This window comes from Pelodiscus sinensis, chromosome 15, assembly GCF_052426305.1.
Source record: "Pelodiscus sinensis isolate ZL-2025 chromosome 15, ASM5242630v1, whole genome shotgun sequence".
NCBI lineage: Eukaryota > Metazoa > Chordata > Testudines > Trionychidae > Pelodiscus > Pelodiscus sinensis.
In genome coordinates this window covers 28,490,985-28,506,586 of record NC_143066.1, presented here as the reverse complement: position 1 = coordinate 28,506,586, position 15,602 = coordinate 28,490,985, and the positions used below count along the sequence as shown (strand labels likewise).

The following is a 15,602-nucleotide window of genomic DNA, read 5'->3' as shown; positions in this document are numbered from 1 at the left end:
TTATTCACGGAGCACAGCACAAACCAGATGGGGCATTGGGTTTAAGGTAAAGCCAACATCAGCAGTGAGATCTAGATCAGCCTTCGCCACCCCTGGAGGGGGCTGGAAAATAAATTTCTGGAGCAAACCCGCAAAGAAGAGGAAAAGTTCTGTTTTGGCGAGTCCTTCTCCAGCGCAAGCCCTTCGTCCTGTAAAGTTAACCAACACGGAAGTCAGTGGAATGACAGTCAGCAAAGGGTGGCTTGGTCAGCCCCTTTGTCTGAGATCTTTTAAAATGTATATAGCTATATAAATGTATATATCTGTAACAGCAGCCAAAGATGCCGGCTGACACCCCCACACACACCTTCCCTGCCACACCCACCCGATCTATATGTCGGAAGGGCTATTTAAAAGGAATGGTGTCTACCCATTCAGGAAGCTGTGAAAATCTGTGACCCTTTCAGCATGTCTAGAAGTTGGCAGACAAAGCAATGCCATTGTCTACCTAGGTGCTATTGGAGATTTTCATCCAAGTTTCCCCAAATACCATTTAAGCTGGAGAGCCTCAATTTTGGGTGCCCCGTTTTTTTCAGGGGTCCCCCAGCATGTAGACTGAGTGTGGGAAGAGGTTGTTACCTATGGAGAATGGTATAAATGCTTCCTTCCTACTAAAGCTCCCATCAGCATTAAGGAAATGGGAAGGATTGAACTGATCTGGTGTCTCCCAGTGTGACTTGTCATTCAAAACCGAGGTCAGCAGAGGAATGACTTCTGTTCCCTGAAAGGAATAAAGGAAACTGTCAAGTGGAATTATCAATGGGCTGAGATGGTCGCTCTGAAAATCAACTCAATCTTCTGTGCCAAAAAGCAAACAGTACTGAGTGGGGTTAACTAGCTGTACAGGAAAAACACTGAGGAGTCCTGTGGCACCTTAAAGACTAATTCGGGTATTTGGGTATGAGCTTTCATGGGCTGGAATCCACTTGATCAGATTCATCTGAAGCAGTGGGTTCCAGCCCGGGAAAGCTTGTGCCCAAATACATTTATTAGTCTTTAAGGTGCCACAGGACTCCTCATTGTTTTTGCTGAAACAGACTAACACGGCCACCCCTCTGAAACGTAGCTCTGGGGAATATTTCCTTACTCTGGGGAATATTTAATCTGGCAGATCCAAGTGCATAGAAATAAACATGAGAACAGGAAGCTATGAGCATTATGTAGGGATGTTGAGTGCCCAGCATACGTGGAGTTTGATACTGACACTTGTTAATATCCCACTTCTCCCTCCTCACTTCATCCAATAAAAATTGATTTCTTTCCTCTGCATTTTCATTCACATTCCAAACAAAGATCCAGCACAAATTCTGTGCTCAGATAAACAAGAGGAAATGCAGAATAACTTCCCTGATGTCAGATGTCCGATCACCCTGGATTTATGTGGCTATAGAATCTGGGCCAAATTTGTATCGTCCATTCTAGAGGGAGCACAGATGGGAGTGGGAGGAATTAAGTACTGCATGACGAAACACCAGAATGTCTTAAATTTAGATTTGTGCTAGTTTTCCACTAAACTGCACGAATGTTTACAATTTGAGTTGCCAACCTCAACTCTTACCTTTGGGATCACATAACCCCTGAAATTTACATCAGTGGAAGTTGAACGTGGTACACTCATTGGGACAATATTGGAAAATCTTTGTATTTCGTGTATCACTGCGTCAGTGTAAGGCATTTTTTTCCGGTCCTCCAGCTTAGGCATTTGTCCCGGCTCAATGACCTGATCCATTTCTTCCTGAATCCTTTCTTAAAAAGGGAAAAGGAGAAGGATTGCAGTTTTTCAAGAATGCCGAGGACACATTATCACAGGTTGTGATCTCATATGTTTCTCAATCTCCACAGAATGGGGTTCAGCCAGGATTTGAATGGCACTTCTCGGGCAAATCTGCATGCTGCAGGAGGGTCTGTAGGTGCCATGTTTCCATCGGAGCTAATATCGGGCCATTGCAGAGTTAGAGGGCATCATGGCAAATTCCATGCCTGAGTCTATCCTGGCAGCAAGGTAACTCCCTACTCTTCAGTGGAAGTGAGAGAAGAATCCAGCCCACCATGGCTATGTCTAGACTGCAGGCTTCTTTCGGAAGAGGTTTTTCTGGAAGAGATCGTCCACACGGCCAAAGTGCATCGAAAAAGCGATTTGCTTTTTCAAAAGAGAGCGTCCACACTGATTAGATGCTATCTCACATATAAGGCCACCTGGGCATTCGGTCACCAGTTGCTTCTGAGTTCTGGTGCCGAAGCCTAGCCAAGAGACGTGCTTAAAGGGACCCCCCTGGACAGCTGGTTCTCTGCTTCTGCTGCATACTTGCCTACCTCTCCGAGGGACAGCAGAGCTTTAGCAGTGCGTGCTCTGGCTGCACAGCTTTTGGACGCCACAGCATTATTCCTTTTGCCATGGAGCTGGAGCTGCCCCTGGGCATGTGGTGGCCCCACACCGCCATGCTGCAGTTTCTTCAGCAGTTTGTGCAGGCTGCCTCCATGAGATCGACACCAAGCTCGTTCTTGAGACCCTCTCCCTATGTGCAGGAGCAAGACCCGTGCCACAGCACACTGCAGTGGAGAGACGGTTCTGGAGGCTGGACTCCAGTTCCGACTGGTGGGAACGGCTGGTCATGGAATGGTGGGACGACTAGCAGTGGCTCCAAAACTTTCACATACAGAAGGCCACCTTTTTGGAGCTGTGTACCTGGCTCACCACTGCTCTCCGATGACGTGACACCTACCTGCGGGCTGCCATCCCCCTGGAGAAGTGGGTCACAATCACCGTCTGGAAGCTCCCCACCCCCAACAGCTACTGGTCGGTGTGCAACCAGTTTGGCGTGGGGAAGTCCACCATCAGGGCCCTCCTCATGGAGATAAGGCACTCTCCGGCTGCAGTCCCTGCAGGGGCGGGGGGAGTCCTGGAAAAAGGGGACCCTTGGGAAAGCAGTGTGGGGGAGGAGGTTGTGCCGTGCCACCCTCACACAGCCCTGCTGGGGAGCGGCTACATAGGGTGTGGCTCCTGGGGTGTTTGGGGGGGAAAGAAGAGGGCAGCACCTCCCAAGGGCTCAGGCACTCCCTCTCATTCTCTGTTTTGTGTGTTTTTGTCTCCTTCTGCACGTTGTAAGTCCCATCAACTCCGTCCATCCACCTGGGACACCTGGACCCGATCGTGGTCAGATTTGCTGCCCTGAGGTTCCACACTGCGGTGAAGCCATAGATGGGACCCACATTCTGATCCATGCACCACAACATCGAGCAGCCCAGTATATTAACAGGAAGGGCTACTTCTCCGTGGTGCTGCAGGCTCTGGTTGACCACCATGGACAGTTCATGGATATTTTTGTCGGGTGTTCAGGCAGGGCGCACAACGCCCACGTATTTCGTAACTCACGCCTCTATGGGATGCTGGAGGCGGGCACATTATTCCCCTGCCATGACTTTGGGGTTGGGAATGTGAAGATACCACTGTGCATCATGGGGGACGCGGCCTACCCCCTCATGCCATGACTGATGAAACCCTATACCGGCCACCTGGACCCCAGCAGGGACCAATTTAACTCCCACCTCAGCCGGGCAAGGACACAGGTGGAGTGCACATTTGGCCGCCTCAAGGAGCGTTTCAGGTGCATCCTGACCTGCCTCGGCGCGGGGGAGCACAACATCCCCGAGATCGTCTCAGCATGTTGTGTCCTCCGCAACATTGTGGAGAGAAAGGGGGAGGCCTTCCTCTACCTGGGTGGGGGGCAGAGGCCGGCTGTGAAGAGAGACCCTTCAAGCAGCCGCAGACAGCTGCCATCCGCCAGGCCCATCAATTGAGGGTGCGCATCCGGGCGGCCCTGAGGAAGAGTTTCTCTCAAGGACCCCAGTAACTCTCCCTAGGGCCTCCCTCATAGGGGCCTGGGCCTTGCTCCAGTATCCGTTTTCCACCACAACCCCTCCCTTCCCCCCTTCCCTGAACTGTGAATAGACACCTGTTTGTATTTTAACACACCGAACTTTGTATTTATATTGCATTAAAAAAATCTGGGGAGAGCGAAGGGGGCTCAGGTCTGGGAGTGCCGTGGTGGGCGGCTGGAAGTGCCACCTCAGGTGTGGGGACCTCGTTGAACTTGGGGTTGGGTGGGTCCTGGGACCACAGGGTGCTGGGCCAGAGGGGGTGCTGGATCTGGGTCAGGGATGGTGGGGGGGCATGGGCAGGGGGCATGGGCATTGCTTGGGGAGGGAGCAGAGGCATCGCTGGGGGGAGCAAGGGGAAGGAGAATGGGCTTAGTGGGGGAGCAGGAGGGTGGTAGGCAAGAGCAGCGACAGCAGCTGGGTGTGCCATCATTTCCCGCATGATGGCACACACGTTATCACCCTGCCACACGAGCTGGTCCCACTGCGGGTCCACCAGTCTGTGTTTTCCCGGACCTTCTGCGCCAGGGTCTGTTGCAGGTCGCGCAGGATGCTCACATGCTGCCTCATCAGGTTTTCCTGGACCCTTGAGCTCTTTTGGGTCCCCCAGGGTCAGGCGGCTGGCTTGGGTGGCATGGCTCACCCCTCAGTCCCAGCTGGTCCAGCTGTGGAGAATAGAAAGAGAGACGATCAGTCATCCACGCAGACACTGTCCCTGTGGCCGTGCCCTCCTCTGTGAGCAGCGGCCAACAGTCCTTGGGCCAGAGTAAAGGGATGTCCCGGGAGCAAGGCCATCTGTGGCCTGCACAGAAGGCCTGCCTCACGGGCCCCGAGGTGCCCAAGGAACCATGCTGCCCACTTGCACCCCCCATAGACAAGCAGGCTAGGGAAGTATCTGGCTGCAGTGGGATCCCATGGGCGGCAGAGGAGCCTGGAGCAGCTTGGCCCTCCCTAGGGCACACACACACCTGCGCCTTGCAGCGCTGTCTGCTGGAGCAGGTGATGTCTTGCACGTGCAGGCATGCCCGTGTGCTGTGTGCGGCACTCCTCGGTGTGTCTGGGGCCGTGCCTGTGCCCTTGTGGCTAGCCTGCTTCCAGCCATGGCAGGTAGTGGGAGGGTGCCCCCCTGCCCCTCCAGGGATAGATGTGTGTGTGTGTGTGTGGTCTCCCCTGAGCCTGGGAGCAGGAGCCTGGGGTGCTCCAGGGCTGCCTGCTGAGTCCGTGTGGTGCACACTAATGCGGCACGTGGTTCCACGTGCACGGACTGCAACACAATGTCCAGCCTGAACAGGCCGAGTGATGCTCACAGCCCTTCCCCTCTGCACCAGCCTCCCCCGCCCTGTGTGTGACAAACTGAGAGCACTCACCTGAAGATCCCTCCCCAGCGTCAGACGATGCCTCCGACATGTCCAGGCTTATGGGTACCACCTCCAAGGGCAGCATCATGATGGTCACAGTGTTGTCCTCTTCCTGCTCCTCCTGCCCCGCTGTCCTCCTCCTCCTCCTCTGCGACCACCGGCCAGGTGACGACGGGCGTCTCCAGGCCGGAGTCAACAACCACGGGTGGGGAAAGGGCTTCCCCACCCACCAGGATCTGGTGCAGCTCATTGAAGTTGGAGCAGGTGTGGGGGCCTGCCCCGGAGCGCAAGCTGTGCTCTCTGGCCCTCACATAGCCCTGGCAAAGCTCCTTCACCTTACTCCACACCTGTTCTAAGGTCCAGGGTGGGTGTCCCCGCTCCGCCAAAGCCTTGGCCATCCGGCCATAAATGTCCATGTTGCAGCATTTGGAGTGGAGATCCTGTAGGGTTTCCTCCCCCTCCCACAGCTCGAGGAGGGACAAAATCTCCTCTCCAGACCAGGAGGGTGCCCACCTCTTGGTACCCCTTGGTGGATCCTGGGAGCCCTGGTCATGCTCCCTGTGAGGGCCAGAGAGTTCTCAGGGAGCTTGTGGATGTGCCATGGGTCAGAAGGCCTGTGGCAGGTACAGCTGCATGGTCAGGGTGCTGGTCCAGGGCCAGCTTCCTGCCACAAGGCTTGTCCAGGGTGCCTGCAGCTTTAAGAGGTGCCCGGAGACAAGAACTATAAAGTTGTGATTACTTTGGATGGAGTGGCCATTTGTTCATCTGTGTTATTTCCTGTAGGCCTCTTCTTTCCAAAGAAAACCCTCTTCACCATCCACACACGCCTTTTTGCGAAAGAGCTCTTTTGGAAAAGGCGTTCTTCCTCGTAGAAAGAGATTTACCACTGTCGGAAAACCCCCTTCGTTCTTTCAACTTTTTGTCGAAAGAACACTATTGCAGTATGGGTGTAACACGTTTTTTCAGAAAAACAACGTTTTTTCCAAAAAAACCTCTGCAGTGTAGACATACCCGGTGTCTCGGATGAGATGGGAAACTAATGACTTTGTTCAGCTGGTGTAACATGAGAGCTGAGTAGATGCTTCTGGATAACTGAACAGATCAGGAATTCAGCCTCTCTGGTTTGCTAACACATGTCAGTTAAGCTTAAATGAATTAACTCTCTTGATAAAGTCAATTGTTTTCTAATTTAGATCACTTACTATTATTTAATGTAGTCCCAACTGAGGGAACCTTGCTTTCTCCCTTCTGTAACTGAAGGCTTGATTAGGTATTTAGCAGACTTTTATAAGAGATAAATTCTTAGCCTTACTCTGAATCTCAGGGTATTTCATCATCAGAAGAAGACCCCAACGGATAGTGGTAGATGTGGTCTCCGTGCCAGCTGCAAAAAGGTCCAGTGTGGAGAACAGAAGATTTGCATTGTGAAAATGCGTGTGAGAATTTCTCGACTCCTTCAAAACATAAAAAAGATTATTAGTTCTATAGCAAATTATACTGATGACTTTAGTTTTGTATTTTTTCATCTTTGTTCCAGCTTTGTATGGGTACATACATGAGGGTGAGTTTGCCTCTTTCTTTTAGTTATAGGAAATGAAAAGGATATATTGCAGATGAAACACCATGGACTATAAAAGAACTGATCAAGTGGATCAAGAATTGAGAAGTAGACAGGCGTCTGCAGACAGGTGAGTTTGAGAGGGAGCGCAAGAGATCCTGCCACTGAAAAGGCCACCAGGAGAGTGTACTAGCTTTGGCGTGAGTTCTCTCGACTGTTTCTTTGCATTTTGTTTCTGTTCTGTTGCAGGTGATTTCAGTTATAATGGAAGTTGGGATTGTGTGACTAGGAGTGTTTGATCTTTTGTTCCTTAATTACTTTTGATCAGCCTCACTCAGCCTTGGGATCCACGTCCCCCTGTGTGGATAACGAGGGGGTAGGCCTGACCTAGGCGAGCAGCCTTTAAAAGCCAGAGGCAGAGCGACCAGGGGACAAAAACAGACAAGGGGCTGCAGACAGGGGAATTTGAAAGAACGATTCCTAATATGCAAAAGCGGCGAGGAGTCCTGTGGCACCTTATAGACTAACTGAAGTGTTGAAGCATAAGCTTTCGTGGGCAAAGACCCACTTCGTCAGACCCACGTCCAGACTACTTTCACTTTTGAAAGCTCTGCTTTTGAAAGTGAGCTCGGAAGAAGATATGCAAATTCCCGCGGAATTTGAATATCCTCTTTCAAAAATAGAGCGTAGTCTAGACATAGCCCAACAGACCACCTACCGAGGCAGAAGAGGTGGATGAGGCTTTTTTTAAACAACCATCCAAAGTGCAGGATTTAGTGGTGATGGGGGACATATGTTGGTTATGGTCCCTTCCAGTTCTACTGTTCTATGATTCTATTAGCTGAAAGTATGCAAGGAATTCTGGTAGCATCATATTAAACTATTGGTGGAACCTCTGTTTTCTCCATAAAGGATATCACAGAAACATCAAACTTTTAGCCATAAAGATTAGGATTTTGCAACCTTTTTTCACATTCAGTAGTAATTTACTCCCCTCTCTAGTGACATTATTTTCAGTGGGGCTACCCTGTTAATTAGGTCACAGTATGAATGATTTCAGTAAGCCTAGTGAAGGTGTAAGTACTATTCAATGTGAGTATGGTAGCAGGAACTAGCCCAGATCTAGGGTATTCTGATCACAACAAATCTGTGTCTTCACACCTCCCATTCCCTGCCATATGTTCAGCATTAATTTAATACATTCATTAAGTGAAAGCTAACAGAAGGGAAAGATGCAAGTTAAGGTGAGAATTAGCTTTAAAGTACCTGCTGCTGCTTCATCAGAAACGCATCAACAAAACCTGTTAAGTTGTTTTCACTAAACCTCTGCCTGTGTTCCTTAAAGAACGTCTCCAAAAAAGCATTCAGCTCCTCTATGTTTCGAGAAACAGTCTTTGGGGCTCCAAATAGAAATCCAATCGATGGGTAGAAATTATATAACTGTGAGAAACAAAAGGATGGCTGTTTACTGGTGTTGTGGTGAACCTGTGTAACATCTTTACATGAAATGGGTGGAGTCGGTATTCCACATCACACCATTTGCGCCCTTAGTCTAGTGGGGTCTGGTTTGATTCTCTAAGAACATGGAGAAGAATTCCTGGGGAATGCTTAACTAACTAGTAATGTTTCTGACATTCCACAAGCAATTCTTCCCTGACCCCCTACATGTGAATTACTGATGCTGTGAAGCTTCCAGATTGGAAAGTTTCTGTATTCATGTCTTGGCTTGTACAGCCCACACTGTTATGGGCAATTATAAAGCTGTTATGCCCCTTCTATTCCAGGTCTCCACATTTGGCCTCGGTCTCTCTCAGACAACAGAATCCTCAGTCTGTTAATAGGCTGTTAATTTGTTTTTCCTTTTATTTTACTGTTCCTCAGTTTCACTGTGTGTTGTGTTGGGTGAAATTCACTCTGCTGCAAGAAGATTGGCTCAAAGCGTGGAGTAGCAGCCACAATGGTAGACTGCAGGTTGTGTGTGTGGAAGGGGGGGGGAGTGTCAATTCTCTCTCCTCCCAAACTTTCAGTTGCTGGCCTTTATGTGAGTAGAGTGAACGTTACTTCTTGTGAGTGAGTTAGGGAAAGGCCCCTTGGATCAGTTTTCACTTGGCCCTTGGCAGGTTGGTCCATTTCAGTCAAGTTCCCCATCAATCTGCCATTTCGTTTTCACAGAACAACCCTGAACCCCAGCAGAAAGGAATTAAACCTCAAGCACACTCCCTCTGCTGCTGCCTGCCTGCCTGCCTTGTCTGCCATGACCACTGGGAGCCACAAGCCTGGAGAGTGGGGATCTGAGCACAGAACCAGACCAAAGAGCACCCTCCCAGCTGCACTCAGACACCACTCGCACCCTGAAAAGGAGCTAAATACCCAACATACAGCCCAGACCAGAGAACAGGGTGCAGAAGGTGCACCTAATTCTGTCTCAGGGACAGGGAGACTCAACCACACCAGGAGAAGGCAGAGAGAATGCACAGTCATGCAGGAGGCAGCCAGAGCACTGCTGCTAGCACTCCCTGAGCACCGGAGATAGAATCCCTAAGGGCCGCAGGCAATTGTGCATGCCTCAGGCCCAGCGATGGGGTGGGGGGAAGTGGAGTGGCACTTGCCCCAGGACCCAGCAATTCAAAAGGGCCCGGGGCTCCCACTATCACAGTATCAGCAGTGGCTGGGACCCCGGGCCCTTTAAGTCGCCGCTGGAGCCCTGTGCAGCTCCAGGCAGCTCTCAGGGCTTGCTGCAAGGGGGGAAGGGGTAGTGCAGCACATTCCTTGCAGCATTGAGGGCTGACTGCCCCAACCCTGCCCCATCTGCCCGAGGCCCTGCCCCTTCTAAGAGCATGGAGTTGGGCCCCTCACTACCTTGCCCAGGGGCCACCAAGTCTGGTGTGCCCCCTCCCCACCCTTGACATGCATGTAGCATCTGGTAACAGGGATGAGGGGTTAGGAACATGCTCTTTCTTTGTAAAGGAGAACCAAGGCTTTCTGCAGAGTGTGGTGTCATAATGACCCTGCCTGCAACTGCTCTGCTGGAAGGAATTCCTCCCGTCATTCCTGCTTGGTCATGTTGGCAGCTCCCGCTCCATACAAGCGATCCCATCCCCTGTTCATTTCCAGCTGTTAAATCCAGAAGTGAGCCCTAAATCTACTCAGAGAAGGAATGTGTTAATAAACCCCTCCAATTAAAAATAATTACCTGCACCGCAGGAGAGCCCAGCAGTTTTGTGTTTTCATTTAACAACTTCAGCAAAGTTAGAAATACGGGATCTTCGTATGCAAACCTCTCACCAAACAGCACGGAGCATATGACGTTGGAGACAGCACTGTTCAGTATCACCTTCGTATCAAAAGGCTTCCCTACGTTTAAAACAATGAAAACAGATTGGTTTTCGAATTGAATTTGTGTGCTGCAAACAGAAGGGCTCACCTGCAGGTAGAAAGGACCAGGTTTTGCTTTCTCTAGAGTGGTTGACTAAGTTCTTGTACACACTGGGTAATGGTGTGCAAAATTGCACATATACAGGCCCAGCCAGGGAGGGAAAAGGGAGCAATTGCACAGGGGCTGGGCATTTCAATGGGCCTGGAGCTTCTGGCCGCCACCGCCACCACTACTGCCGCAGCGGTGGCAGCCAGAGCCCCGGGCCCCTTCAAATTGCTATGAGAGTGCCAGAGCACTGCTCCATGTGGCTCTGATAGTTGAGGAGGAAGGTCCAGCACTATACTCTGGGTGGTGCTAAGGATGGCTTGGCCCCGCCCCTTCCACGTGAGGCTCTGCCACGTCCAGGAGCATGGCGCCACGCCCCCTCCCCCCAGCACCTTACCCTAGGCCCATGGTGGCTGTCAGCCGCACTGCACATATAAAAGAATGTGAATGCAAAATCAGGCCCTTGGTTATGGCCTCCTTTGAAAATGTCTCAGAACTAAACAAGTTCACCATCCAAGATATGCACCAGGGCAGGGCTCTCTTTTTAGAGGCTTAATACCGCCATTCACCAAAGTACTTAAAGTATGCACCTCATTTTAAGCACACGAGAAATCCCATTGACGTCACATGCTGAAAGATAGGCTCGTGCTAAAGTATATTTCTGAACTGGGGCTCGACTGTCCATATCAGGATAAAATTCTTAACACTCACCCTGGTGAGATTCAAAATACTTAATGAGGAAACTTAGCTCTTCAAGAATTCGCACTTCAATGGTTTTCTTTCCGACCCCAAAATCCCGAAGGGTAGATAAGGTGAATCTTCGCATTGTTTTCCATGATTCTCCGTGACTGAAGGCTATGCCTAAAATACAGGTAAACTCTTTGGTATCGAGTTCCATTAATAGTGCTTGTAACGTATGTTTACTTCCTTGTCTGAAAGTAAATACTGTGAATTTTCAAAGTATCCTATATACTGATCGCCATATTTGGGGTCGGGAAGGAATTTTCCTCCAGGGTAGATTGGCAGAGGCCCTGGAGGTTTTTCGCCTTCCTCTGTAGCATGGGGCACAGATCACAGCTGGAGGATTCTCTGCATCTTGGGGTCTTCAAAGTATTTGAAGGCTTCAATATCTGAGATATAGGTGAGAGGATTATTCTAGGAGAGGGTGGGTGAGATTCTGTGGCCTGCACTGTGCAGGGGGTCAGATTAGATGATCATAATGGTCCCTTCTGACCTTAAAGTCTATGAGTCTATATGAAAATGTGTAATAACAAGATGATTTTTCCTTTTCATAAGAATACATTAAATATAATCAAAACAAACCAAAAAACAAAACAAAAGCTTGTTTACCATTTCCATGTATTATTTTCCTAAATATGGGTATTTCTGCCCTCTCTCCAAATTCTTCAGCATGATTTAAAAGGGCATCCTTAACAGTCTCATAGCCAGCCAGCACCACTGCCTTTCTGGGTCCAAAATACACGGTGAATATGCTGCCATACTTCTCAGAGAGCTTCAACATGTAAGGAAATACATTAATTCAGAAACAAGGTCTGGATCCCAGATGTTGCTCACAATGTGCCATCATCTGTGTACACACTGATGGAGCCACTTTCTTTGGCTCATAACATGTAGCAACCCCGCAGTCTTTTAAGCCTCATACTCCACTCAGACCCAGTGGGGAACATTCTGTCGTCAGAACACACCCATGGAACGAGAACAGCTTTATGTAGATCTGAGAGCAGAATCTGGCCCAATAAGAGCACAAAGGACCCACTTCTGTGCAGAACGGAGCATCTTTCTGTCCCATTGACTTCACTAGGACTTTGCAATGACTTCAGTAGGAATGGCAGGTACTCAGGGGCAGATTTTTAAAGGTATTTAGATGCCTCTGGATTTAAATAGGCAACTGCTGGGATTTGCAAAAGCACTGAGGTGTCTGACTCCCACTGACTTAACTGGAAGATTAACCATTGTACACAGTAGCATACACAGCTTATGCTTGGCTCCAGGCAGAATCTGCCACTATACTGGTTGCATGAAAATATTTGCACTGTTATGTAAAGAATTCTCCGAGTCACTGCAAAATGAATGTGTTTTTTCCTTCTAGCTTTTAAATATTTGCTGTAGAGGAGACCGCAATGCCTGGGGCATTTCTTGTGCTCATTCTAAAAGCTTCTCAGAATGTTTAGCTAATTGGATTGTTTAAAAATTCCAGCGCCTCTTCTCTGCAAAAGAGATACTATCAGACTTTGGCAGTGAGAAAGGGACTGTGTCTTTGTGATAGCTGATGGGGAAGGGAGGAGGGGGTGAGTCAGATGTTATCCCCTGTTCTGACTGCTTTGTGTCTTCTTGGATGGTAGTTAGCAGAGAAACTGCTATGTCACTGGCCCCTGCTTTGAGGGGCCTGGCTGGAGTAGTCTTAAGATTATCTCCTGCTCTCCTGCTTTGGGTGTAGCATCCACTTACTCTCTCATTTCATTCTGAAGGGCTACATCTAGATTGCATCCCTTTTTCGTAAAATAAGGGATAAGGGATCTTTCGGAAAAAGCTTTATTTTCCAAAAGATCCGTGTCTAGACTGGCGCTTTTTTCCAGCAAAGCTCCATGCCGAAAAAAAAACGGCAGCCATTATTATGCTAATGAAGCAGGGGAGATTTAAATCCCCGCTTCGTTAGCAATTGCGATGCATCTAATTTGCATCCCTTTTACGAAAAAGGGATGCAATCTAGACGTAGCCAAGCTGTAAGGCCCAGATCTTCAAAGGCCTTTAAGTGCCTAACGCCCATTGATTTCAATGGGAGTTAGGAGCCTAAATATCTTTGAGGATCTGGACCTAAGCAGTTTGGGGAAGGGACCACGTGTGTGTCCACACCCTAGAACAAAGGAGACCATGATCCCTGACTGGGACATCTACTCTAAGTGCTACTGCAATGCAAATAACAAATAGTAATGGCAGAAAGGGACCTGGCCAAAATATCCCATGACCTGGCAATATCCAGCTTATAGAACAGTCCCTGGGCCTATGTGCAAAAAGGGATTAGAGCTATCCTAAATTTGCTTTAATTTATGCCTGGCAGACCCGTCCCACCCATAGGATGATTTGGAGCAGCCGCTCTAGGCCCCACACTTTGGGAGCCCTTTTGGCAGCGGCCTCAACTGCCCTATGGATGGGATGGGCAGGGGATGACAGTAGGACCCCCCCCTCCCCCGATTCACCAGCTCTGCCTGGCCACTCTGCTCCCACTACCGTGATGAGTGGGGGTGGGAGTGACCCCTGCTGCTGCCCCACACCCAGCACCTGGTAATGCCCTGTCTTGGGGGGGAGAGAAAGGAGTGGAGGAGGGGCTGGAAGGGGTGTGGCAGGATAGAGCAGGGGAAGGGATTTGGGGAAGGGGGGCAGGGTGGAGCAAAGGAAGGGCTTGTGGGAGAGTTGCTTAAGGGGTCCTGAGTCTGGGGCACTGGAGGGGTTGTATATTGGCAGCCAGAAATAGGGTCTCTGTTTGCATTGGAGGTCCTCTTGGCCTTACTCATCTGACAAAGCCCATGACTTTCTCAGGACTGGTTGTCTTAGGCAAGAAGAGCCTGCTGAGGGTTGCCTTCGTAAGACAACAGTGTTCTAAAATAACAATCCGAACCATTGCAGCTCTCACACAGTGACCATTACAAAATGCTGTAGCAGAGATATAATGCAGGGGGCCCGGTGACTTAGAATAATGTACCTGTTATCAATTAAAATACATTCTACCAAATGTACAAGAAACAATTCCAAAACTAATTCTATTTTTGGCCCTTGTCTCTCCAGTAATAGGATTATTTGTTGTCCATCAGATGCTGGAATTCAGCCTTGAGACATATACTCCTGGATAGTGTCACAGGAGCTCTAGGCTTTAATAGCAAGCGAAGAATGCATCATCTGTTACACTCCGCAGCTTTGACAATATAATCGCTCACTCTGAATTACATCTCATTTAAACATACTTTAAGTCATCTGCCCCAAATATCATCATTTCATACGTGCCCAGGTAATGATTTGCACTGCAGTATGTACATATTGTAAATTGTATTTCAGATTACAAGCGGCTCCTGTTATCATGCAAGGCAAATTGAATTTTGTTTTCATCACATGACAGTTTGACAGCTTGGAAGATTCTTTGCTGTCTACTGTACAGCATAGCACTGAACCCAACAATGGTAATTTCCCAACTTTCCTACCGCTACTTCTTTGCATGAGTGTTTCTTAGCATCAGATCTGACTTATTGCTGCTGACTTCTGGCTGTGGCATTAATATTTGATGTGGCACAGTTAAAAGCAGGAGGAAAACTGCTTGATGGCTTATGCAAAATGAGTCAGTATGCTGTGGGTTTCATACCAGCTCTGAAAGGAATTTGAACTGTTCACACGTCTGCCCAGGACCACAGCTGTCATTTTTTAAAATGAAGAAAAGATTAAATTAACAGGTACAACTCTTGTCTATTTAGTATATGATTCTGCAATCAGAGCAGCACAGCTTCTCATTGGATTACACAGGGATTGTCAAATGCTTCAGGGTCCACTCGCATGGGTCCGACAACTGGAGCATATTTTTGCAGGTGTGTGTGTGTGTGTGTGTGTGTGTCTATCGATAAACATTTGAAATGAGTTTGTGTTTCCACACAATGTAGATACAACAACAGTCTCATTCATTAGATTTCCTTTCTCTTCCCAATCATCAAATACCGCAAAGCTCAACATATCCATTCTGTCATTTCTAGCCTACCTCCGTCAGCGACTGGAACGGCTTTTTCAGATCCACCACATTCAAGTTCCCGATGAGAGGAAGGGGAGGTGGCCCTGGAGGCAAACTGCAAATTGACTTTTTGGAGCGGGTCAGAAAATACATGAGAACTACCAGCCCTCCTGCCAAAGAGAGCAGGAAGCTGGTGCTCAGGTACTGCAGCAAAATCTTCACCATGGCCATACTTAGACCAAGGTCCAGCCCAGAGCAAGGGCAACCAATACATGAGCATCTTGGTGCTTGGTTTTATAGAGATGCCCTCATTAGTTAGACACACCTTCTGGGGATGCAGCTCTTTCACAGCAAGAGGGGTTCATACCGCTTCTCACTTGATCAGATTTGTTTACTTACAGCAGATCAGATTTTGTTGGGAAACCATCAGGAAAAACCTTGTTTCAAACATGGATTAGCCTGGCTGTTGTCAAGCCGGAGCTCCTGTTTCATTCTCAACACTTGAGCAGGGGTTATTCGCAGGTGAATCACCTCAACAATGGGTTTGAGTGCTCAGGCAAATAAGGGCTGGATCCTGCTCACATTGAAGAATTAGGCCCTTTATGGGGAGGGTCTAGTGCT

General features: G+C 48.9%; 1 protein-coding gene across 1 annotated transcript; it reads right to left on the bottom strand.

Moving 5' to 3' along the window:
* On the bottom strand, positions 1-15,235 carry LOC102457406 (cytochrome P450 2K1-like). Its single transcript, XM_006112942.4, has 9 exons — positions 15,012-15,235; positions 11,603-11,765; positions 10,964-11,113; positions 10,025-10,185; positions 8,098-8,271; positions 6,586-6,727; positions 1,598-1,785; positions 619-760; positions 1-188 (listed from the first exon to the last, which is right to left on the bottom strand). Exons 1-9 carry the CDS (start codon positions 15,210-15,212, stop codon positions 1-3), a joined length of 1,509 nt encoding a protein of 502 aa, XP_006113004.3. The 5' UTR covers positions 15,213-15,235.
* Between the last annotated feature and the right edge of the window lie 367 nt (positions 15,236-15,602).

Excerpts from the sequence above, each read along its gene's own strand:
- LOC102457406 (XM_006112942.4), bottom strand. The coding sequence starts at position 15,212 with ATGGCCATGGTGAAGATTTTGCTGCAGTACCTGAGCACCAGCTTCCTG. Across the intron at positions 11,114-11,602 it reads GAAAATAATACATGGAAATG|GCATAGCCTTCAGTCACGGA; the intron begins GTAAACAAGCTT and ends CCTGTATTTTAG. Across the intron at positions 1,786-6,585 it reads GAAATACCCTGAGATTCAGA|AAAGGATTCAGGAAGAAATG; the intron begins GTAAGGCTAAGA and ends TCCCTTTTTAAG.